A 25,306-nucleotide genomic window follows, 5' to 3' on the forward strand; every position below is an offset into this window, starting at 1 on the left:
CGCCCAATCTGGGCTAATGATAATTGGTGCAGTCACCAACCTTCCCTTCAGCTCCTCAAATGCTCTCAGACAGGCATCATCAAACTTGAAGGGCACTTCTTTCTCAAGAAGCCTGCATAAAGGAGAAGAAATTTTCAAAAAATCTTTAATGAAATGACGATAAAAACCTGCATGGCCCAAGAAACTGCGAATGCCTTTGACGGATGTCGGTGGGGGCAATTTTTCAATCGCCTCCACCTTCGCTTTGTCCACCTGCAAACCGCTTTGGGACACCTTGTGCCCCAAAACTATACCTTCACGTACCATGAAATGGCATTTTTCCCAATTTAGCACCAAGTTCGTCTCTTCACACCTAGCAAGCACTTTATCAAGGTTCATTAAACAATTATCAAAAGAACATCCAAACACAAAAAAATCATCTATGAATACTTCTACAAATCTTTCAACCATGTCAGTAAAAATAGCCATCATACACCTTTGAAAAGTCGCAGGTGCATTACAAAGACCAAAGGGCATTCTCTTGAACGCATACGTGCCATAAGGACATGTAAATGTAGTTTTCTCTTGGTCCTCTGGGGCTATAGCAATCTGATTATACCCCGAATAACCATCCAGGAAACAGTAATATTCCTGGCCAGATAACCTATCAAGCATTTGGTCAATAAAGGGGAGGGGAAAGTGGTCTTTTCAGGTGGCATTGTTCAATTTTCTATAATCTATGCAAATTCTCCATCCAGTGACAGTTCTTGTTGGAATTAAGTCATTATTTTCATTAACTACTACAGTCATCCCCTCTTTCTTTGGCACACATTGAATGGGGCTTACCCGTTTGCTATCAGAGATTGGAAATACAATACCTGCATCAAGCCATTTAATCACTTCTTTTCTTACCACGTCTTTCATGATTGGATTTAGTCGGCGTTGTTGCTCTACACTTGGCTTGTGTCCGTCCTCCATGAGGATTTTATGCATGCAGAAAGCTGGACTAATGCCTTTAATGTCAGACATTGTCCACCCAATTGCTCGCTTGTGCTCACATAGGACCCTCAATAGCTTTTCTTCCTGCAATTTAGACAAGTGACAAGAAACAATAACAGGTAAAGTGTCATAACTACCCAAATAAGCATATTGAAGGTAGGGGGTAGGGGTTTAAGCTCCAATTTTGGAGCTTCTTCAATTGACGGCTTTGGAGTGGGGCCACTTGGCCTATTCAGGGGGTCAAACGGGTGTATTCCTTGCATGTAAGCACATGATGCGTCTAGGATATGCATCATCTCTTCAACCTCATCATCAATCATCAAGCTATCAAACAACATGATTGCTTTTTCTAGAAAGTCGTCTAGATATACACTCGTGTCAAGAAGTTGCTCATCAACCTCCACAACAGATATCATAGAGAGCTCCTCATAGTGGTGGGGAAGTTGGATTGCTTTGTAGACATTGAAAACTGCTTCCTCATTGTCCACCCTCATAATCATTTTCCCTTCTCTCACTTTAATTATTGCATCACCAGTAGCCAAGAGAGGTCGTCCCAATATGATTGGAACTTGTTCATCAGCCTCAAAATCTAGAATAATGAAGTCAGCTAGGAAGATAAATTTCCCAATTTGCAGTAACACATCTTCAATCACTCCTTCAGGGTAGGCTATGGACCTATCAGCTAATTGCAACATCACAGTGGTTGGTCTTGGAGCTCCCAGACCCAATTGCTTAAACAAGGACAATGGCATCAGATTTATGCTCACACCCAAATCACAAAGAGCACGACCCACATCAATATTACCGATTCGCACTGGAATGTTGAAGCTGCCAGGATCCTTAAGCTTTTGAGGAAGCTTGTTTTGGACCCTTGAAGTGCATTCCTCAGTAAGTGCAACTGTCTCGAACTCAGTCAATTTCCTCTTGTGAGCCACTATATCTTTTATGTACTTAACATACTTTGGAATTTCACGAAGTACATCCACTAATGGAATATTTAATTGAACCTGACTCAACATAGAGAGAAATTTGTTGAACATGCGATCGTCATTCTTTTTCTGCAATCTCTGGGAGAAAGGTGGTGGTGGCCTTGCAGCCTCCATTCGCTTTGAACTTGTATCATTTTTCTTTGACTCGTGTATTGCCTTAGGGGTCAGCTCCCCCTCAGGTATAGGTTTGTCCTTTCTCTTCTTTGGCACTTCCTCTAGTTCTCTCCTATTTCTGAGTGTAACTGCATTAACTTGAGGGTTCTTCTCTGTATCACTGGAAAGAGAGCCTGTAGGTCTAGTATTTTGATTTGCTGCCAACTACCCCATTTGCCTCTCAAGATTTCTGAAATCAGTCCTGAGCTGTTGATTGTCAAGTAACAACTTTTTTAGCAAGTCATTCGTACTCTCTTCTGTTTGTTGGGGTGGCTTCTGAGGCTGATTGAAATTTCCTTGAGGCCTATACTGATTCTGATTCTGTTGATTTTTGCCCCATGAGAAGTTAGGATGATTCCTCTAATTTGGATTGTAAGTGTTCCCATATTGTGCATGCTGATTCATCGGACCTCTGTTTTGTTGCCCCACATAGTATATAGATTCAAGATTCGTGGGGCACATGTCACTCATATGACTGTCACCACATAGTTCGCAGAAAATAGACATTTGCTGTACATGTTGCATCTGTTGTGTTTGTTGCATTGTCATTCTATTCATCTGATTTGCCAGCTTTGCAATATCTGCTCTCATGGCTGAGACGTCATCAAACTCAATGACCCCGGCTGCCTTCTATTTAATTGCTCTTTTTGCGTCCCCATCTCCTTGCCAATTATGGTCATTAGCAGTGAAGTTATTTAGCAAGAGTTGTATTTCACTATAGGCCTTGCCATGCAACTATCCCCACAAACTGAATCAAGATTCATCTTTGATGCCTCGTCTAGCCCATCAACAAAAGTGTGACCCAATACCTCATCAGTCTGACAATGATGTGGGCAGTCTCTGAGTATCTTCTTGTATCTTTCCCAAGCTTGACGGAGTGTCTCGCCATCCCGTTGTTGGAACCCAAGAATTTGGCTCCTCGGCGATTTTGTCTTCTTAGTAGGGAAAAACTTGATTAGGAATTTCCTTGTTAAATCATCTCAAGTGTGGATTGAGTTCGCAGGCTCATTTTGCAACCATTCCTTAGCTTCCCCCAACAATGAAAAGGGAAATAGTGTCAGCCTGACATAGTCCTTGGAAACGTTCGGATAATTGTAAGTGTCGGTAATTTCCAAGAAGTTCTGAATGTGCCTCTGCGGGTCTTCATGAGATAGACCCACATATTGCCCTGTGGACTGAATCAGCTGTACCATGTACTGTTTGAGTTCAAAATGCCCCGTGATATCAGGATTTACGATAGCCTGAGTCATATTAGCAAGATTGGGCCTTGCGACTTCTATCACCGGACGCTTCTCATTACCTGCCATCTCTATTGGCTGTGGTTGAACTATGATGTCCAACTCTCTTTCTATTCTCATTCTAGCTTCGACTTCCCTCCTCACTCTATGAAGTGTTCGTTCAATCTCTGGATAAAAAAGAAGGAGGTTGTTTGCACTTCTACGCCTCCGCATTCAAGAGAAGATCTTGCGTTAACACAAACAAGGCAAACTAAAAATTAAAACTTGAACTAATAAGTAATAAAAGCTTAACTCAGTCAAGTAGCTAATTTCTAAGTCCCCGGCAACGGCGCCAAAAACTTGTTGAGACCAAACACACTCACACAAGTATACGTGGCCGTCAAGTAATAGAGTAGTGAATAAAGTATCATTCCTACGAAGACTTATGATTAACTTTTGACTAATTCAAACTCAAATAGCTCATCGATTCAAGCGATTTCTTATAAAATAGATAATTATCTAATTTACTACCTAAAGACTATCAAGTAATGAAATACTAGAAATCAACACAACACTTAAATAGTTTTAAATAACAATCAATGGGAGATAATATTCCAGAGTCACGGGTTATCTAACAATCATGTTGCATTCTTAGCTTAAAATAACTAATTGATTTATTTGGATTGTTGGTTGACAGGGTTGATATTACTCATAAGAATCTGTCGAACCCTTACTCGCCTATTCAAGCTAACTTAATACCTATATGTCTATGGAATTAAGATTAACAAGCACGCATTTACAATTCCTGTATTGCAACCGAGCAAGGCAATTAGGTATATGTCTATCCCAATTGCAAATCCGTTCCCCGATGCCCGGGTTTAAGACTTTGCTCTATTTAATTCTATATGCAATCTAGAGTTCCCACTTTCGAGTTCAACTCTAGATTCGTAGATAGTATTTCACTGTTAGCTACTCAGCAAAATAATTAAAAATAGAATTAAATAAATAACCCAATATGATAAAATCAACTTTGTCAAATTAAACTTCAAACATCAACATTCATGTATATCCATGACCCTAGAACAATAAGGTTCTTAGCCACTTGTGTTCATGCAATCATCAAACAATTCACAAGAGTGCATAATAATCAATAAAAGAAGGAAAAATAAGAACTCAAGATGAATTCCGTGGTTCCCCAGCTTTTTTGTGGCTTGTTTTTCTCTTCCCCGTAGTTAGATGCCCTAAAAGAGGCATTTTTGGCTTATATATTACGTACAAAAATCGTGGGTCAAAGTTCTCCTATTCCTAATCCGACTTGGCTACAGGGATTGATGCTGGGGTGGATGCGTCGCATCCACCTCGTCCTCCACTTCTCAGCTTCGCATGCTATGGTGGATGCGTCGCATCCACCCTTTGTTCCTCCTACTCAGCTTTGCCCAGGTGCGGATGCTATGGCGGATGCTATGGGCCGACTTCACCGCTAAGGGTGCACGAAATCTGATTTTTTTCTCTGGATTGGATGCGACGCATCCAATCCCGCTTCCTCTACCTAGAGCACATTTTCTTCATATTTTTGCACTCCAAACACCCTAATTCATCACACACAACTCAATTAGTCATAAAATCAATAATTAAACCATGTTGGACATTTTAAGGATCAAATAGCATCAAAAAACGGTTAAAATATGAGTAAAGTAACATCAACACATATCGAAATATGCCCAACATCAAAGAGGTAGGTGATTAACTATAAGAGAAAGTTTTGTTTGCTTAGGAAAAAAATGGGTGTATGAGAGTTTTGGATGTTGGAATATTTTTGAAAAGAAAGAGGAGAAAGAAATAGAAGAGGGAGAAGGATAGACTAGGAAAAAGTATTTTTGTTTATGGGTCCTTGATGTAGGTGGGTTTATTTTAATTAAGGTAAGTTTTAAATTAGGTTAAAGGGACGATGACACGTGAAAATTAATTAAATTTTTTTAAAAAACCAAACAGGGCTATTAGTCATAAGGGTAGTCTTGAGCCGGAAAATAAATGGTGAAGGTAAATTTTACAAAATAATTGGACGGAGGGTATTACTTACCAACTCCAATAATTTAAAGGTAGTTTTGATCTTTTTCGGTAGTTTATAATATTGTAGTGAAAAATGATTATAGTAAAGATTTTGAGAAAAATGTATTGGGACTTGGGAGTATTTCAAAAGTTGAATTCTAAGCGACATGACTATATAATAGTTGCAGGAATTAACGACCGACACTTCCTTTATAAGGGTGTTGTTTCACTTCAAATTTGAGACATTACAAGATAACTGATAATAAGCTTGTTATATCCTAATAAACAACTGTTTGTTTTTCGCAAAAATTAGGCAATCATTCTTTTGAGATGGCAAATGATAATATCACGCTTCAAGCCTTCATTGGTCCTTCGTTGGTTTTGCATATGCTTGAGATGGCAAATGATAAACTGCCTGAGCTCTACAGTGTCAACCTTAGAACCGTCTCATGATATATTATAAAATTAATAATAAAATATATTTTAAAAATAGTCTAGTATGCATAAGTAACACTTCAATATTTGACCGGTCATTAATGACAATAGATTACAACAAATGATCATTAGCTTAATCCCTAATGTTGAATTATTTAGTCAATACTTGTTTTGACACTAGTAAAGACAGTAAAAGAAATATACTAAGAGCATCAATATCATATAAGAAGTATTAAGTGGATACTATATGATACTAATATTTTTGCAAAAAATATGATTGAACTAGTAACCTAAAAAGTTGGAATTTTGATAATATTTTTTTCCCCTCATAATAATAAAGTTTTTCAAATGACCGTAGATTTTTACAAGAATCTTTGCACAAATGGCAAGATGGATTCACTATTTCTAATCATTATATATAGATTATACATGGTTATACACATATTATATATGAATTATACACATAATATATATCGATTATTTTTAATTTAATCGATTGCTTGAACTGTTATTTGGTTGCCTTCAGTCAGTTAAGGTCGCTCCAAAAAATAATATCCGATAAAATATTTATTTATAGATATATTAATATATATATATATATATATATATATATATATATATGTGTGTGTTATTTTTTATATTTTTTATATTTAGCTAGCAAATATAAATTATTTTTAGCTTACCGGCTAAATATATAACTTGCCTTTCGTTTATTCTTCATTTTCGCAAAAGCTCGAATCCTCGAATGTACTAATAGAGCGAAGTCCAAAAACGCCCTACTTTTCACCCATTCCAAATCTCTCCCCCTCCCTTACAATCTCAGTCCTCTCTAATTTTTAAGGTATTTCTCAAAGTACGATGATTTGCTTCTATTTCTTTTTTATTTATGTTTTCCTGTGAACTTTGTTTCTTAAATCTGATAGTATGAATTTGAATCTTTGACTTCATTTCTTAGGGTCAGCTTCTTTTTAGGTGTTTTTATGTGTGAATTCATTTCTGCTGATTTTTCGGTTGTTTTTACTGGTTTTTGGGTTTTAATTCCATTTAGGGTTTTCTCCTTGAAGTTTAAGCTTTCATTTTGGAAAGTTTTAACTCATTTTTTTTTGATTAATTTCCTTTTTATGATGCAGGAAATTTTCTTTAATATATTTGAAGAGTTTGCAGTTTTGGAGATTTGGTAAGGTTTTAACTTTTTTGAATAATTTTTTTTTAACAAAGTACTCTCTCCGTCCTAATTTGTTTGATGTAGTTCGGATTTCGAGATTGAAACGTGGTGTTCTTTGACCATGATTTTTTTGTATGACTTTTAAATATTTTGAATTGTTAATCATTGTGACTTGTAGTACTTTTTAAATTTATAGATTCTATGTTCGAATTTGCTGTCAAAATTAAGAATTTTGACTCTCGGAATCCGAAATGTATCATTCTTTTTGAAATGAAGGGAGTATTATTTTATGCCTACTTTCTCTGAATTATTACTTGCTTTGTGTTGGTAGGTCAATGATTGAAAAGGGGATTTGAAGTTGTAAATGTGAGTTAAAGTTGGTTGATTTTGATAATGGAACAAGGTTTGCGTTCTGAGGGTAATAATCCTCCGAGCATCGATAAGACTAGGGTTTTGGATGTGAAGCCTTTGAGATGTCTTGCACCTGTTTTTCCATCCCCAAATGGAATGTCTTCTGTTTCAACTCCACAGCCATCACCTTTTGTCTGTGTTCCTCCCACTGGTCCGTTCCCCCCTGGGGTTGCTCCATTTTACCCCTTTGTGGCTCCAAATGAGTCGGGAAGGCCAGGTGAAAGTAGTCAACAAACTCCAAGTGGGGTGCCGAATCAGGGCGGCCCTTTTGGTTTTGCGCAGCCTATATCTCCCGTTCCTTTAAACTCATTCAGAACTCCAACAACTGCGAATGGAAATAGTGGGAGGTCCAGGAGGGCTGTAGACGATGATGATTACAGTAATTCACAGGATCAGAATGACCAATTTGCCAGTGGATTTAGTGTGCACGTGAATAATGTTGAAGATTCCGGTACTGGAAAAAAAAGGGGAAGACCGAAAAAGCCTCGGAGAGCTCAGCAGGCTGAGGGGTCAACCCCTTTGGAAGTGGATGTTGAACCTTTGTTGACTCAGTTGCTCACGTCTTTTAAACTTGTTGACTTCGATCAGGTCAAGAAAGCTGATGGTGACAAGGAGCTAGTGGGGAGGGTACTGTTGGTTTTTGACTTGTTCAGAAGAAGGATGACCCAAATTGACGAATCGAGGGATGGGTCAGGTTCTGGTAGAAGACCAGACCTAAAAGCTTCTAATATGCTGATGACAAAGGGAGTTCGGACAAACCAAACAAAGAGGATTGGAAATGCACCCGGGATTGAAGTTGGTGACATCTTCTTCTTCAGGATGGAATTGTGCCTAGTGGGATTGCATGCGCCAACTATGGCTGGGATAGATTATATGAGTGTCAAACTAACAATGGACGAAGAACCTCTTGCGGTCAGCATAGTGTCCTCTGGAGGATATGATGATGATGGAGGTGATGGCGATGTATTAATTTACACTGGCCAGGGTGGAGTCCAGAGGAAAGACGGGCAAGTGTTTGATCAGAAACTTGAGAGGGGAAACCTTGCTCTGGAAAAGAGTGTGCATCGAGCCAATGAAGTAAGAGTAATTAGGGGTGTTAAGGATGTCGCATATCCAACCGGGAAGATTTATATTTACGACGGACTTTATAAGATTCAGGAATCATGGGCAGAGAAAAACAAGGTGGGCTGCAATGTATTCAAGTACAAACTTCTGAGAGTCCCTGGGCAGCCCGAAGCATTTAAAGTATGGAAGTCAATTCAGCAATGGAAAGATGGCGTGGCATCACGTGTTGGAGTCATCCTACCGGACCTGACGTCTGGTGCAGAAAGTCAACCAGTTTGTCTTGTTAATGATGTAGATGACGAGAAAGGACCTGCCTATTTCACATATATTCCTAGTTTGAAGTACTCAAAACCTTTTGTAATGCCTAGACCCTCTCCGAGTTGTCACTGCGTTGGCGGGTGCCAACCTGGTGACTCCAATTGCGCTTGTATTCAGAGTAATGGTGGCTTTTTGCCTTATAGTTCACTTGGAGTTCTTTTGAGTTACAAAGCCTTGATACATGAGTGTGGTTCGGCCTGTTCATGCCCTCCTAATTGCCGAAATCGAATGTCTCAAGGAGGTCCTAAAGCTCGTTTGGAGGTCTTCAAGACAAAAAATAGAGGTTGGGGACTCAGATCTTGGGATCCTATACGTGGAGGTGGTTTCATTTGTGAATATGCTGGAGAAGTCATAGACGCTGGTAATTACAGTGACGACAATTACATTTTTGATGCAACCCGTATATATGCGCCATTGGAAGCCGAGCGTGATTATAATGACGAGTCTCGGAAAGTCCCTTTTCCCCTGGTCATAAGTGCCAAGAATGGTGGAAATATTTCTCGCTTTATGAACCATAGTTGTTCGCCATTAGACACATTCCTCCCATGCAAGAGTTGACCTTTGATTATGGTATGGACAAAGCCGATCATAGGAGAAAGAAGTGCTTATGTGGCTCGTTGAACTGTAGAGGTTATTTTTACTAGTCTTCAAGGTTTGATGACGCAAAGGGATTTTTCTAGTCCACTGGATCAGGTTAGGTTTCCTTTGTTCAAAAGTCAAAACTCTCATTGTGATTGCTCATTTTTCCTTTTTAACCCATGGGTAGTGATTATCATGAGAAACATAGATAAAGTAAATTGGTCAATATTTAAAGTCATGTGAACGTAGTTTAAGTAAATTGGTGAATATTTGAAGTCATGTGAAACTCTTAAGTCAATTGGTTAATAGTTAAAGTTGCTGGCTATCTTCACATATTATGACTACGCTGGATTTTAATCCGAAGACTGCCTTCAAAATGAAAAGAGGCACATGCTAGGGTAGAGGCGCAAGCCATTTCTTTTTAATTTAAGTTTTTAATTTTTGTAAGTTGCAGATGTGTTTGAAATAATGGGCTGAACACAATTTTTAATAAGTGCACGATTTTATTTGGGCTACAAATAAGTTTTGGTACAAACACAGTTTATTTTTGGGGACTTTTTCGTATATATACGAGATTTTAAACTTATTTATCTGGTTTTGTCTAAGTTTTCCTATTTACGGAAAGTAACTAACGTTTTTTTACAAAATATATACAAATTTGGTCAAAATTTACAATATATCTACAACATAAATACAATTTTTTTGTACAGAATCCAGTAAAAAACTACAATTTACGTACAATTTATATACAACTTATATATAATAATGTTAGTTGTATATATTTTGTATGTCGTTTCTACACCCGAAATACAAAATATATACAACTTGTTTAAGTCTCATTCTTCGAGTTTCAATCTGAAATTCTTACCAAAACAACCTCGAATCCTCGTCCAATTCTCTCAAAATTGAGATATAAACTCCAAAGAATATTCCCGATCATTTGTAACAACACCCATTCCAAACAAATATCAATTTCACAAATTTTGATTTTCGAATTCAAAATTTCAAAGTATTTTAATGGCTATCAATAGAGTTTTTAATGGATTAACAAGGTTCCCAATTCAATCTACTCACGTCTCATTAATACTATTTAATTTATTGATTTCAATAAACTAAAAGAAATCTACTTTGAGATATTAAGCTAGCATCCTGGAATTAAACCAACTTACAATTTGAAAACAGAAAGTGGATTGCACGGAATTAATTGCAATGTTCTAACTTCTCTGCTTATACAGTACAATTAATTTAGTTTTTAACATTTGGATAAAAAAAGGTTTGATCTTTGTTTTGCTTTGAGGATAGTTGCTTTGATTTGAGTTGGAATAATAAGAGTATGGTGCTTTTTAATGGTCAGAGAAGTTTGCAGTCCACAAGGAAGGCGAAGGTGGAGATACCTTTCTAATGGTACTTTATAAAATTTTGTATATAAATGGTAAATTGTATATGCTAATCTAATTAAGTTATAACCTCTGTAAGGGGTAAATAAGTTTATAATATGATATAGATAAGTAAAAATCTCTTATTTTTACCAAAAAACAGGGTTATTGTTTAGTTTTAAACTAGCCCAAGAAGAATAAATAAGTTGAGCTACTTAAAAGTTAAAAGACACTTATTATAAAATAAGTTGGGCTACCCTTGGATGACTTATCTTATACAAATAAGGTTTATTGAACACCACTGGAATAACTTAAAATAGTAAATTCAAGCAACATTGTTAATCAAAAGAAATTTACTTTTCAATACTTCTAATTAACTGTCATATGTATCTTACGTGCACATTTATTTGCACTATCCCAGCGCCCCTAATCGTACATATATACATATTGGTGAATCCTAAAATAATAGGAATGACGACTCCGACCTCGAGATCCCTCCCCTTATCAAATACTTTATCCATGTAACATAAGCTCCGTATTTCCTTCCCTGTTCAGTTATGCTTTCCCCTCTCCTTTTCTCTTTCTTGATTTCAATTATACTCGTTTCATCACATTTCATGTGACCAATTTGATTGTCTGGTGTAAGAAGTTAGTTGACTTTTATATGTTTATATATATAGATATACTACTGTCATACAATGTCACAGTTTATTCTTTTAATGTTAAAATTGTTAATTTTGAGTGGGAGCTAACATAAACTCATTCAGATTAGGAAAAGGGAACATGAACCATTGAAAACTGCTCTAATAATTGTAGTGATCAGGTTGTCAAAGTATATTACAATGTTTTAGAGAGTTTGACCTCAAATCAAACTGTGGCACACAAAATGGGACAAATGGAATGTATATTCTTTGAAAGAGGAGTGGATAACATTACATTTGTTGTAAAAATGTGATTTTAAATGGATTTCTGGTATAAATCTGAGGAATTTGAGTTTTGGAACTTGGTTGGAAGTTGTGTAGATATTAATTTGTAAAACGTCGTGAACCAACTCCCTCACAGAAAATTCTTGATCTGATCAAATCTTAACAAATTTTGTGTTTTCAAAAAGAGGTGGAGGAAACTGATGATATCAAGTGTCCCTTTGCTAAAGATTCACTGAAGCAATAGAGGTGTTCATTTGTCATCCTTTGTGTCCTTAGGACACCTTCTCTCTCTCTCTCTCTCTCTCTCTCTCTCTCTCTCTCTCTCTCTCCCTCTCTCCCTCTCTCTCTCTCTCTCTCTCTCGGGGGGGGGGGGGTAGGTGGGGTGAGGATGAGTTTGAGGAGTTTTACTTGTAAACGGAATACTTACTGATTCTGGAATTCTGGATGTCTTTTATTTGTGTTTTTTCATACCTCAACAATTGGTGTTCCTCCTTTATGTATTTCTGCTGAAGGTTTCCTGTTCCTTAACATCATCTAATTGTCCTACCGAGTTTCTTTCATATTTTCAGGTAACTTGATATTTTAGAGCCAAAAATTAAGTGTACTGTAGCCGTGTTAGAAACTACAGTGTCTGTTAAAGTTCTTACTGAAAACATGGACAGTTATGAATTGGTTATTTTCGGATTTTCTAAAACGAAATGGTCATTACTCATTAGTTTTCTTGCTGTTGCTGTTGTAGGTATGTGTTGAGAGATAGATTACTGGGGCGGAGTTGAGGTTAATTGATGTGTTAATCTATACAGTAGAGAAGTTTGGTTTCATTCTAAATGCAATTTTTGGTGTGATGACATTTTCTATTCACATGGATGCTCACTAAAGCACACTGCAATAGTCCTGCTACTGAGCATGTTTTATTATCATTTTAAGTAACGTGGGAACAACATTTCATCTTCTTAGCTGTCACAAGGAAAAAATTATACATATGTATATATATGTGTGTGTGTATATATATATTCTTTTCACATGGATGCTCAGTAAAGCACACTGCAAGCTTCGGTAAAATTCTTAGTCCTACTATTTTTAACACCCCTACCGAGCATGTTGTAGATATCATTTTATTACCCACCCTATGACAAAAATGTTAATTGAATGTTGTAGATATCATTTTATTACCCACCCTATGACAAAAATGTTAGTGGTAAAGCATTTATTTGTCGAATTTTATTTACCATATTAGTATTTGGTGACAAGGGGAAGATGTGTCGTGCTCATGATCAATTTGGCTTGCATTTCTCCATTTTCTTGCGTTTGTCTCATATGGTAGCCGATCCAGAGTGGTTTTGGAATTAGATACCTTATGAATCAACTGTATTCTCACTCGAGTATATCTGATTTTTTTTGTGTTTTCATTTCCTTTTTCCTTTGCTTCCTTCATGTCTCTTCTACCTTTCGATAAATCTTTTTGTGTTCTTCCTGCATCCATAAAAAAAATATATGGTGGACAATGCTAAGTGTGCTGGTTTTCCCTCTTGTCAGATGATCATAGGTTGAAGATCAAAAATGCGAATGGATGGCGTCGAAACTGTAGATTTATCGCATCACAGGGAGCGAAGTCCTTGGTGTTTGTAGTTGTATCTTATCAGCTTGCTAAAGTTTTGTAACTTTTTGTAGCTTTGATGTGTCAAACTTTATGTTTGCAATTTCTAGTCAGCTTGTTGATGAGGCATAGGTCTTTGCTCATCATAATTTCCCTAGTTGAACTATTTCCCTGTGAAATTCTCTACTAAGACGTAGTTATTTTGTTTGATCTCGTTCCCCCCCCCCCCCCCCTTCCTCTTTAACTTGTTTGATATTATTAAGATTCTGAATCAAAGGGGGTAACGGAGAAGAAGTTCCATGCCTTATTATGGCTTAGACTGTTGAGGTACAAAGCTAGCTTACTATATGTAGTTATTTTCTCATTTAAAGAAAAAAGAGAGAAGGGTATGTATATATTCTTGATTGCATGAGCTACCGAGAAGCCTCTTTCTCTTTTACATTTCACAAAATGATATGGTAGCTCTAGCTCTACTAGAGCTACTGCTAATTTCTGCATTATGCTTAAATTGAAAATTTGAAGGGGAGCCTTGGTGTAACCGGTGGAAGTTGCTGCCATGTGATCTTCAAACTGTCTCTTGTAGAAATGTAGAGTAAGGTTGCGTACTATAGATTCTTATGGTCCGGCCTTCCCGGCTCCCGGCTTAGTGGATCGGGCTGCTCTTTTATGCTTAAATTGAAAATTTGCAGTTCACCTCACATTTTCTACTGAAAAATTTACAGCTCGAGTTGGTATTAGCCATTTAAACTTTGAAAATGGCTGTATGTCTAATGCTTCCTGCATCCTTTGCCATGGATGATGAATAGTTATTACAAGAGAAAAATTTAAGGAGCTATTCAGTTATTTACAAACAAACGCAAGTCCAATCACCATTATTACAAAGTTGTATGAAGCTACATGTATTAAGCCAGAAAATTCAACGTGTTCAAGAGTGCGAGTTATGAGCCATCAGCATTTTTATTTGGTCCTTTCTTGCTAGGGGCGGGATCCAAACCGAAATTTGAATTTTTTGGATTTTTGGTTTGGATTTACGGATTGGATTTTTGTTTTAATTTTTAAAATTTTTGGATTTTGGATTTAATTTTTAAGATTTCGGATCGGATATTGGATTTGGTACTTTGGATTTTTGGATATCCGAAAATACAAATTTTTTATACTTTATATTTAGTCCCTTATCCATATGCCAATAATAATAAGTTCAGTACCCTTCCCATTAGATATTATCTCATATATTCAATATTAATTACTGAGTTACTGTTAGAATATGTTTTATTTAGACATGATTTTACTATTGCTACTTCTTATCAGCCGTATTAATGTTTTTGTTGTATTTTTTTGATAATAATTTCATTACTTGAATAATTTATTTGGATGATTGTGGCAAGAATGAGGAACTTTTCATGCAATTTAACATGAGTACTTCATTTGGATATTTATTTTTTGTAAAAAGTAGAAATATCTCAACTTATACTGAAAATCCATAATATCCAAACCGATTAATCCAAAATCGAACTTAAAAAATCCAATCCAATCCGAATTTATTGGGATTGTCATTTCTTCCATCTGAAAACAGATTCAATTCAAACAGAAATTCTCATATTCAATTCCAACGGTCGAACGCCCACCCCTATTTCTTGCTCAAACATCACACTGTTTCTTCTGTGGATATCACAAAATAAACATCAGAATATAGGCAGGCACTTGTATAATTTTAACCTAGCAGAGGCCACAAAATAAACATTATGAAGAGACATATACAACCTGATAGTACTCTTGCAAAATGTTGACATAAACAACATGGAACTACACAATTATTGGAGACCAAATAAAAATTCATAGATAATCTCCAGTAATATACAATAGCTAACTTTACAGGGTTATCAAACAATCAGAAGAGACTCGTATTTAAGATCTTCACTTTCCGGGAACAAAGTTAGTGGCATAAGACCAGGCGTTGTTGTTAACCGGGTCAGCAAGGTGGTCAGCAAGGTTCTCCAATGGACCCTTTCCGGTGACGATAGCCTGAACAAAGAATCCAAACATGGAGAACATAGCAAGTCTACCATTCTTGATTTCCTTTACCTTGAGCTCAGCGAAAGCCTCTGGATCTTCAGCAAGGCCCAATGGGTCGAAGCTGCCACCGGGGTAAAGTGGGTCAACAACCTCACCGAGAGGTCCACCAGCAACACGGTAACCCTCGACAGCTCCCATCAACACAACTTGGCAAGCCCAAATGGCCAAGATGCTTTGTGCGTGGACCAAACTTGGGTTGCCCAAGTAGTCAAGTCCACCCTCGCTAAAAATTTGGGATCCAGCCTTGAACCATACAGCTTCACCGAACTTGACACCATTACGTGCCAAGAGTTCGGGGAAGACACAACCAAGAGCTCCAAGCATGGCCCATCTGCAGTGGATCACCTCCAACTCACGGTTCTTGGCGAATGTTTCTGGATCAGCTGAAAGTCCAGCAGTGTCCCACCCGTAATCACCAGGAAACTCACCAGTCAAGTAGCTTGGAGACTCACCAGAGAATGGGCCCAAGTACTTGACACGGTCAGGACCATACCATGGGCTACCAGAAGAGACAGGCTTGGCCTTGCTAGCAGTCTTCCTCATAGTAACTTTCCCATTTCCAGTAACTTCAGAGGAAGATGGTGAGAGTTTTACCGCCTTTCCGGCAAAAGGAGAAGAAAGAGCTGTGGTAGAAGCAGCCATTGTAGGAGTAAAATGATAACTCTTGAATGCACAAAAAGAAAGAGTTGATTTGAGGCTTGAGTTTCATGGGCTTTGCACTAAGTGTATATAAATGGCTTTACAGGCCCAAAGACCCTTATCCTTGAGTATCTATATCTACTTTTCAATTGGTGGATTGCAATTTTTAACCTTTTGCATTCTTGTCCATTTGGCAAAGTTCAGCACCGTTAAACATGACAAGATTTTTTTAGATACTTTTTATGTTTAAAAAATCTATCCAATGAAGATTTGCTCTCTTATAGCCAATCCAAATTTGCCACGTCTGATTGTGGATTATTGCAATATAATATCCACTTGTCTTTAGCATAAGAGTTACTCCTGGCCACGCATTGTTCATACACTTCTGTATTTAGCTGACCTGTCAAATAGGCCCACTTCAAGTACGAGTGGTAAATTGACAATAGACAAATATTTTTAAAAAAGAAATTGAAATCAAGTTAATGCATGTACAAGTGTCCCAACAGCGAAGCTACCATAATTAATTTTGATGCGTCATTGAAAGTTTGATACTACAAGTCCAACAGCTCGATCATACGTATACAATAACTTCTAAGTTATATTACCGTTAGTAAGGATGGCATGTGGGCCGGTTAGGTTCAGGTCCGGCCCAGGACCGCAAGCCCAAATGGGCGGTGGGCCTAAACGGTTCTAACCGAATAGGATCGGGACCGTGGGGAGGTGGGCTGGGTAGTGGGCCGGTCCCATAGGCGAGGCCCGCGAGACCGGGACCGGCTGGGAAGTGGGCCGGTTCAAGCGGTCCTAAAAAGGCCTATTCGGGCCCAACGGTTAGTTTTTTTAAAAAATAAATCTGCCACATTATAGCCGTTATGGCATTTAAAATATGGCCGTTTTACCTGCTAAAATAGCCGTTGGCAATTTATAAAATAACCTTTCCCAACTTTGTTTTAACCCCATACTTTTTATAGCTATATATACATGTTAAGATATACTATACTATACTATAATACTATATATACATCTTAAGATATATATCGAATATAGCTTATATACTATACACTTAGTATATATATATATATATATATATATATATATATATATATATATATATATATATATATATATATATATACACATTGCTTTGAATATCTCTTTACAATATTTTTATCTTTAAATTTGAATTAAAAAATTTAGGTCACAATTCTATAATATAATTTACAAGGAATTGCCTTAAATATTTTTATTTTCATTTTTTTTCTCTAACTTCTATAAATTATTTTTAAAAAATAGAAAGTATTCGTTGGGCCCACTTAGGCCCGGGACCGGCCCACTTAACCCGGGACCGTTAGTTCGTGGTCCCAATCCAGGGCCGATTACAACAAGAAGCCTGCGAAACCCGGGACCACTTAGGACCGGCCCACTTAGGACTGGGCCTACTTAGGATCGGGCCCGTAAAGCCCACTTAGAACCGGCCCCGGCCCACATGCCACCCTTAACCGTTAGCGAAAGCAATTTTTATCTTATGGTGTAAAATTTATTTACTGATGTATATAACTTAAGTTTTCTGATTATTTTATAGGTGAAATGGAGTAGAAATTGCTTTTGAGGAGGTTATAATCACCTATCAGCAGAGGCGAATACAACAAACTAGTTACGGGTTCACCTGAATTCATTAACTTTGGCTAAAATCCTTTATATATGATTAAAACATTACTGGTCATGCATCCTTCATTATCACAAAATCTAAGTTCATGTATTATTTTAGTTGTGGCTTACAGAGTTGCAGCAAATTTTAGAGATTAAAATCAGAAAATTTATAAGTTTCATTTTTCCTGAATTTATTTTTCAAACTTCAGAAAAATCCTACTGCAAGCTTATATGACAGTTTGCAATTTAAGACCACATATTTTGGTTGGACCACAGTACTAAAAGTCTTGGAAAATTGATGGATTACAAAATGCCAAGTCGACAAGAACTAATGCTAGTGAAATCTTGAAATCCAATGAAATTGTAGATAGAGATATTATAAGATAAGAACTCTTTCCCTCACTCCCTATTTAAATATTTTAGCCCAACAGACTACATGACCACAGCTAACTTCTCTATTACTTCAGCCATAAAAAAAACACTTCTTTCTCCTTTTTAAACCATGGCTGCTTCTACAATGGCTCTTTCTTCCCCTTCTTTTGCCGGAAAGGCAGTGAAACTCTCACCGTCTTCCTCTGAAATCACCGGAAATGGGAAAGTTACCATGAGGAAGACTGCTAGCAAGGCCAAGACTGTCTCTTCTGGTAGCCCATGGTATGGTCCTGACCGTGTCAAGTACTTGGGCCCATTCTCTGGTGAGTCCCCAAGCTACTTGACTGGTGAGTTCCCTGGTGACTACGGGTGGGACACTGCTGGACTTTCAGCTGATCCAGAAACTTTTGCCAAGAATCGTGAGTTGGAGGTGATCCACTGCAGATGGGCCATGCTTGGAGCTCTTGGTTGTGTCTTCCCTGAGCTCTTGGCACGTAACGGTGTCAAGTTTGGCGAGGCTGTATGGTTCAAGGCTGGATCTCAAATTTTTAGCGAGGGTGGACTTGACTATTTGGGCAACCCAAGTTTGGTCCACGCACAAAGCATCTTGGCCATTTGGGCTTGCCAAGTTGTGTTGATGGGAGCAGTTGAGGGTTACCGTGTTGCTGGTGGACCTCTCGGTGAAGTTGTTGACCCACTTTACCCTGGTGGCAGTTTCGACCCATTGGGACTTGCTGAAGACCCAGAGGCTTTTGCTGAGCTCAAGGTAAAGGAGATCAAGAATGGTAGACTTGCTATGTTTTCCATGTTTGGATTCTTTGTTCAGGCTATCGTCACTGGAAAGGGTCCATTGGAGAACCTTGCCGACCACCTTGCAGACCCAGTTAACAACAATGCCTGGGCCTATGCCACAAACTTTGTTCCCGGAAAGTGAATTTAACAAAAGTTGATCTCTAATTTTCAAGTAGTGTGAGATAGTATGTAGCTTGTGAGTGATGAACCCAAAGAAGTTTTCAGTCTTTTTTTTTCTTGCATTTTGAGCTATGGGTTCAGTAAAGGAATTGGTATGTGATGTAAATTGGTTTGGATTAATGAAGAACATGTGAAGCTTTTAAAGTTTAATCTTGCACTTCCAATCTTTAGTCTAAAGCTTCATTATCTCAAAGTGTTTAATGCCTTAAAATGGCAGTGAAAATAGTCAAAACACATAATCGAACAATGTTAAGAGAACATTTAACCGTACAAGATCCATTCTTTATTTCACCAATTTTTCCCAGCACATGAAATTGCGATCTTATGATATTTTTAAGTTAGACAAAAAGAATCGACTTTAAGAGTTGAAAATTTTGTAAAAGAAAATATACATATGGATATAAAATTAACTCAAATTTTTAAGAAGAGAGTTTGTGCAGTGACCTATGGACATTTTTCTTTTTCTGAATTTTAAGAAAAAATTGTGGAAGTTTTCTTTTTCAAAAGATCTTGTTGTTAACACGGTCCCCTTTTCTCCATTTTTCAATCTACGGTTCTATCACAATTGCAACGGTTTTATTGCTAAAGTGTGCTGATATCTCCTAAATGCTATTGTAACAGTTGTAAACGCTATGGTATCTAGTCTATGCCAACGGTTTGTGAACCATTGCTTAAATAACTGTTGCCATAGGACCATTTTTCAGTAGTCCTAACCAATTTTTATAGTATGGTTAACTGTTCATGGCTTAGCTGTACCTACCTTCTTTTTTTGATCAATATGTGCATTAATCTCTCCTTGCTACTATCCAGTCCAGAGTATATTCCTCTTTGCTGGATAAATGGTTGGGCTGAGGAGAGCTTTTGGGCCGAGAACAAGTAATAGAGCCAGATTAATTTGTGATCCGGGTTGAGTATTTGACGCAAAGACGCTTCTATTAAAAAAGGGATTGGTCGGTTATTCTGGAGATATGCGTAGTGTTGAAGAAAAACGTCTGTTACTCTCAACCCCTTTCTCTGAGTCTAACCTTCTCATCTCCCTTTCTTATCTCTAATCCTTAAACTACTTTTACATTCCAATATTTTTCATTGTAATTCAGTAGTTTGAGTGTTGAATTGTTATCCCAATCTGTAATTGAGTTTTAGTTCATATTAATATAGTAAGAAGTTTGTCTATTTGTTACAGTGTACATAATGATATACACTACGCAATCAAATCTAATTATTGGTTTAGTTTCTGCATGGCGAAAGAGGGTATTTGAATGGTTTTAGCTCCTTAATATTCAAAAAGTTTGAAAGAAAAACAGAATTTTTTTTATGTTATGAATTTCAATTCTAATAAACGTAGACAACATATGGATGGAAATTATTCGGCTTCCCCCGCTTCAATCTCCTGCTGCACTCTGCATATCGGGTAAGATTGTTATTTTCTTGCGCTGTCCCACTCCCACCCACCTCTTTATTAGTAAATCTGCAAGATCCAAAAAAGTTCACCTTGGGTTTTTGGTGAAGATAACTCTTGCATTCTTGCTTTGCTAGAATTTTTCAATCAAATGCAATGAAAATTGGTCAAGATGGGCATAGTTTGGGCAAAACCGACTAATCCAAAACAACTCTAGAAAATCAAACCAAACAAAGCTTATTTGGGTTGAATTTAGATTGAAATATCATGATGTGTGCAAATTAATTCAGATATAACTCTCTATGTTTTTTCAAGGGAAAGCAATGTAAATCCCATCTAGTTAGTTATAAGTTAAGTCCTACCACAGCCGGAGACAAGTGATTAACGTTAAAGATTGGAAGTGCAAGAAAGAATATGAAAAGATTCACATGTTCGTCATTAATTAATCCAAACCAATTTACACCACATTACAATCTCTTTAATGAACCCATAACCCAGAATGCTAAAAATAAACTCTGACCCTTCTTTGGGTTCATCACTCACAAGCTACATATCAGACACTACTTGAAGATTAGAGATCAACTTTTGTTAAATCACTTTCCGGGGACAAAGTTTGTAGCGTAGGACCAAGCATTGTTGTTAACTGGGTCTGCGAGGTGATCGGCAAGGTTCTCCAATGGACCCTTTCCGGTAACGATAGCCTGAACAAAGAATCCAAACATGGAGAACATAGCAAGTCTACCATTCTTGATCTCCTTTACCTTGAGCTCAGCAAAAGCCTCTGGATCTTCAGCAAGGCCCAATGGGTCGAAACTTCCACCGGGGTAAAGTGGGTCAACAACTTCACCGAGAGGTCCACCAGCAACACGGTAACCCTCAACGGCTCCCATCAATACAACTTGGCAAGCCCAAATGGCCAATATGCTTTGTGCATGGACCAAACTTGGGTTACCCAAGTAGTCAAGTCCACCCTCACTGAAAATTTGGGATCCAGCCTTGAACCATACAGCCTCACCGAACTTGACACCATTACGTGCCAAGAGCTCGGGGAAGACACAACCAAGAGCTCCTAGCATGGCCCATCTGCAGTGGATCACCTCCAACTCACGGTTCTTGGCAAAAGTTTCTGGATCAGCTGAAAGTCCAGCAGTGTCCCATCCATAGTCACCGGGGAACTCACCGGTCAAATAGCTTGGAGACTCACCAGAGAATGGGCCCAAGTATTTGACACGGTCAGGACCGTACCATGGGCTTCCAGAAGAGACCGGCTTGGCCTTGCTAGCAGTCTTCCTCATGGTGACTTTTCCATTTCCAGTGATTTCAGAGGAAGATGGTGAGAGCTTCACCGCCTTTCCGGCAAAAGAAGGGGAAGAGAGAGCCATTGTAGAAGCAGCCATTGTTTAGCAAGGAGAAGTAAGTGTTTTTTATTATGGCTGAAGTAATAGAGATGTTAGCTGTGGTGATGTAGTCCGTTGGGCTTAAATATTTATATAGGAAGTGAGTGAAAGAGTTCTTATCTTATGATATCTCTATCTACAATTTCATTGGGTTTCAAGATTCCATTACCATTTGTTCTTCCAAGATATTTACTACTGGGGTCCAACCAAAATATGTGGCTTTGACGATTGCAAATTGTCTTGAAAGCTCGCAGTATGATTTTTCTAGAAGATATATTCAGGAAAAGTGAAACTTATAAGTTTTCTGAATTTAATGTCGACATTTTTGTAAATCTTTAAAGCCACCACCAAATCTCCTTTAGTTAAATGCATCACCACGAAGAGCCAATAGATATGTTTTCTCACGCAAATTAAATTTAGACATTTTTTTTAGGTAGAGGCGGATCCAATATCGGAATATTATGGGTTCGAGTTTGAAATTCAACAACCTATTCGATTTTACAATCTATTATTTGTACTTGGTGAATTTGTTAACATATGTACAGAGTTTGAGCCAAAATTATTAGATTGCTCAGATGCAGTGGCAGAGCCAGAAATTTCATTAAGGGGTGTGAAAATAAAAAGAAATAAACATATGAAAAAGCTAAGGAGATTCAGCGTATACTATATATATAAAATTATTTTTTTTGGCCTAACTACACAATATAATTTTTCGGCGAACACCTTAGACTAAGAGGGCTTAGCCACTGTTCGGATGAACACATAACTAGTGCGCCACTTCTGCCTCTGCTTATAGGTGATCACAGGAGCGACCAGACATAATGGGGGCCAAAAGCATAACTACAATTAGATGCCCAAATTTTTTATAATCAATTTTTTTAGTAATTATTTTTCAATTGATAATATAGCTAACCGATTTAATCACTCTTGAAACGTTGTTGATCTTAGGTATTTTTATTTTGAAAAATTTATTTTCGTTGTGGCAATTGTTAGGCATTTGCAAAAGAATCAAATCTTTTTATGCAATTAAGTATTTTAACACTTTTATTTCAAAATATAAGTATAAGCCATCAATATTAGAGTAGCTATTATGCTTTAAGGATCATTAAAAGTTAATACAATATTTTATTTTCCCTTCAAATTCTCATCATTTAGCAATCTCAAAATTTTAAAATAATACTTATAGGTTTTAATGGTCAGAATGTAAAAAAAGCAAAATGAATGTTACATCAAGTTTAAAAAAATTACAAATATTTGTTTACTTTACCCTAGAGGATTTTTCCAACCCTCAACAGTCACATTAACTCCATAATGACAAATTTTTACTATAAAATGTTCGAACTTTTTAAAGAAAAAAATTAACACATAACTTATTTCTTTTAAAATCGAGGCCTCTCAAAATTGGGGGTCTAAGCCATATGCCTTACTTACCTAGCCTTTGAGCCGGCAATGGGTGATCATAACCTCTCCATGAACCCTAACCAAAAGCTTCATTTCAAATATTAAAAATTTATTGCATATACATGATCAAGATGTTGTACTTGTAGTATCAAACGTTCAAAGGTTTGGTCTTATTGTCAATTTGCCACTCATACAACTGGTCCTATTTTACAAGTCAGCCAAATATACAGAAGTGTGTGAACAATGCATGGCCATGAGTTAATCTTATGCTCTAGTCAAGGGATACTATACTGCAATAATCCACAATCAAACGTGGCAAATCTCCATTGGCTATAAGCAAGGAAATCTTCATTGGGTTAGATTTTTTAAACATAATGTATCTAAATATTTAGTCATGTTTAATTGTGTAGATTTTTTTGCCAAATGGACAAGAATACAAAAGGTTACAACTTATCATCCACCAATCAATAAGTAGATATTGATATTCAAGGATAGGGTCTTTGGGTCTGTAGAATCCTTTATATACACTTAGTGCAAAGACCATGAAACTCCAAGCCTCAAATCAACTCTTCTTTTTGTGCAGTAGGTGCTTTTAAGACTTACCAATTCTACTCTAAAATGGCTGCTTCTACAATGGCCCTCTCCTCTTCTTTTGCCGGAAAGGCAGTAAGACTCTCACCATCTTCCTCTGAAATCATTGGAAATGGGAAAGTTACCATGAGGAAGACTGTTACCAAGGCCAAGCCTGTCTCTTCTGGCAGCCCATGGTATGGTCCTGACCGTGTCAAATACTTGGGTCCGTTCTCAGGTGAGTCCCCAAGTTACTTGACTGGTGAGTTTCCTGGTGACTATGGGTGGGATACTGCTGGACTTTCAGCTGATCCAGAAACTTTTGCCAAGAACCGTGAGTTGGAGGTGATCCACTGCAGATGGGCCATGCTCGGAGCTCTTGGTTGTGTCTTTCCCGAACTCTTGGCTCGTAACGGTGTTAAGTTTGGCGAGGCTGTATGGTTCAAGGCTGGATCGCAGATTTTTAGCGAGAGTGGACTTGATTACTTAGGCAACCCAAGTTTGGTCCATGCACAAAGTATCTTGGCCATCTGGGCTTGTCAAGTTGTGTTGATGGGAGCTGTTGAGGGTTACCGTGTTGCTGGTGGGCCTCTCGGTGAGGTTGTTGACCCACTTTACCCTGGTGGTAGTTTCGACCCATTGGGTCTTGCTGAAGATCCAGAGGCTTTTGCTGAGCTCAAGGTAAAGGAGATCAAGAATGGTAGACTTGCTATGTTCTCCATGTTTGGGTTCTTTGTTCAGGCTATCGTCACCGGAAAGGGTCCATTGGAGAACCTTGCCGATCACCTTGCAGACCCAGTTAACAACAATGCTTGGGCCTACGCTACTAACTTTGTCCCTGGAAAGTGAGTTTAACAAAAATTGATCTCTAATCCTCAAGTAGTGTGGGATAGTTGTGAGTGATGACCCAAAGAAGGGTCAGAGTTTTTTTTTTTGGCGTTCTAGGTTCATTAAAGAGATTGTTATGTGGTGTAAATTGGTTGGGATTAATGAAGAACATGTGAATTTTTTCATATTCTTTCTTGCACTTCCAATCTAATGTTGTACTACTTTATGATTTCAAAGTGTTTCAAATGGCTGTGAAAATACAGAATAAAAAAATGTTCAAAGAACGTTTACATAACCTGTGCAAGAAAAAGGGTATTATATAGTTTCTTCCTCTCTTTTTTTCAATAAGACGAGTTATGTTCGTATTAGTACAATCTAAATTCAAACTAAATAAACTCAGTTTAGTTTGATTTTTTAGAGTTCAGTTTTAGATTAGTCGGTTTTGCCCCAACAATGCAACCCCTACCAACTTCCACTGTATCAAATTGAAAAATTCAAAGATGCAAAGCAAAATGAAGGGTAATTGTCACCAGAAACCCAAGGAAGTTGTATCTGATGAAAGCGATATATTATTCAAAGATGTAAACAGTACAAATAAATATACACTGAAGTTCTATCTGATAAAAGAAATAAAGATACAAATCCTACGAATCTTCTATGGACCTAGGAATATTATTCAAAGATGTAAACAGTACAAAATGAACTCGAAATTCGTGGTGATACAATGAGTATTGGTCACTAGGTTATTTG

The 25,306-nt window shown here is 37.5% G+C and overlaps 5 protein-coding genes across 6 annotated transcripts; 3 read left to right on the top strand and 2 right to left on the bottom strand.

Annotated features, from left to right (window-relative positions):
- Window positions 1-6,514: 6,514 nt before the first annotated feature.
- Window positions 6,515-13,465, top strand: LOC107761901 (histone-lysine N-methyltransferase, H3 lysine-9 specific SUVH1). Of its 2 annotated transcripts, XM_075229883.1 has the most exons (4): window positions 6,515-6,662; window positions 6,952-6,998; window positions 7,318-9,473; window positions 13,198-13,465. In XM_075229883.1, exon 3 carries the CDS (start codon window positions 7,380-7,382, stop codon window positions 9,336-9,338), a length of 1,959 nt encoding a protein of 652 aa, XP_075085984.1. In that variant the 5' UTR covers window positions 6,515-6,662; window positions 6,952-6,998; window positions 7,318-7,379; the 3' UTR covers window positions 9,339-9,473; window positions 13,198-13,465. The 2 variants fall into 2 exon arrangements, with proteins under 2 accessions (XP_075085984.1, XP_075085985.1); XM_075229884.1 differs by lacking the exon at window positions 6,952-6,998 and having other exon boundaries at window positions 6,547-6,662.
- A 1,607-nt stretch (window positions 13,466-15,072) lies between these two features.
- On the bottom strand, window positions 15,073-16,102 carry LOC107764358 (chlorophyll a-b binding protein 16, chloroplastic-like). Its single transcript, XM_016582911.2, has one exon. It carries the CDS (start codon window positions 15,971-15,973, stop codon window positions 15,173-15,175), a length of 801 nt encoding a protein of 266 aa, XP_016438397.1. The 5' UTR covers window positions 15,974-16,102; the 3' UTR covers window positions 15,073-15,172.
- A 1,884-nt stretch (window positions 16,103-17,986) lies between these two features.
- On the top strand, window positions 17,987-19,111 carry LOC107773232 (chlorophyll a-b binding protein 40, chloroplastic). The gene has a single exon (XM_016592676.2). It carries the CDS (start codon window positions 18,120-18,122, stop codon window positions 18,921-18,923), a length of 804 nt encoding a protein of 267 aa, XP_016448162.1. The 5' UTR covers window positions 17,987-18,119; the 3' UTR covers window positions 18,924-19,111.
- Window positions 19,112-20,775: 1,664 nt separating this feature from the next.
- Window positions 20,776-21,887, bottom strand: LOC107773465 (chlorophyll a-b binding protein 40, chloroplastic-like). The gene has a single exon (XM_016592877.2). The coding sequence runs from the start codon at window positions 21,755-21,757 to the stop codon at window positions 20,954-20,956; it is 804 nt and encodes a 267-aa protein (XP_016448363.2). The 5' UTR covers window positions 21,758-21,887; the 3' UTR covers window positions 20,776-20,953.
- A 1,817-nt stretch (window positions 21,888-23,704) lies between these two features.
- Window positions 23,705-24,741, top strand: LOC107773466 (chlorophyll a-b binding protein 16, chloroplastic-like). The gene has a single exon (XM_016592879.2). The coding sequence runs from the start codon at window positions 23,777-23,779 to the stop codon at window positions 24,575-24,577; it is 801 nt and encodes a 266-aa protein (XP_016448365.2). The 5' UTR covers window positions 23,705-23,776; the 3' UTR covers window positions 24,578-24,741.
- Window positions 24,742-25,306: the final 565 nt, after the last annotated feature.

The sequence above is a fragment of the Nicotiana tabacum genome, chromosome 14, assembly GCF_000715075.1.
Source record: "Nicotiana tabacum cultivar K326 chromosome 14, ASM71507v2, whole genome shotgun sequence".
Lineage (NCBI taxonomy): Eukaryota > Viridiplantae > Streptophyta > Magnoliopsida > Solanales > Solanaceae > Nicotiana > Nicotiana tabacum.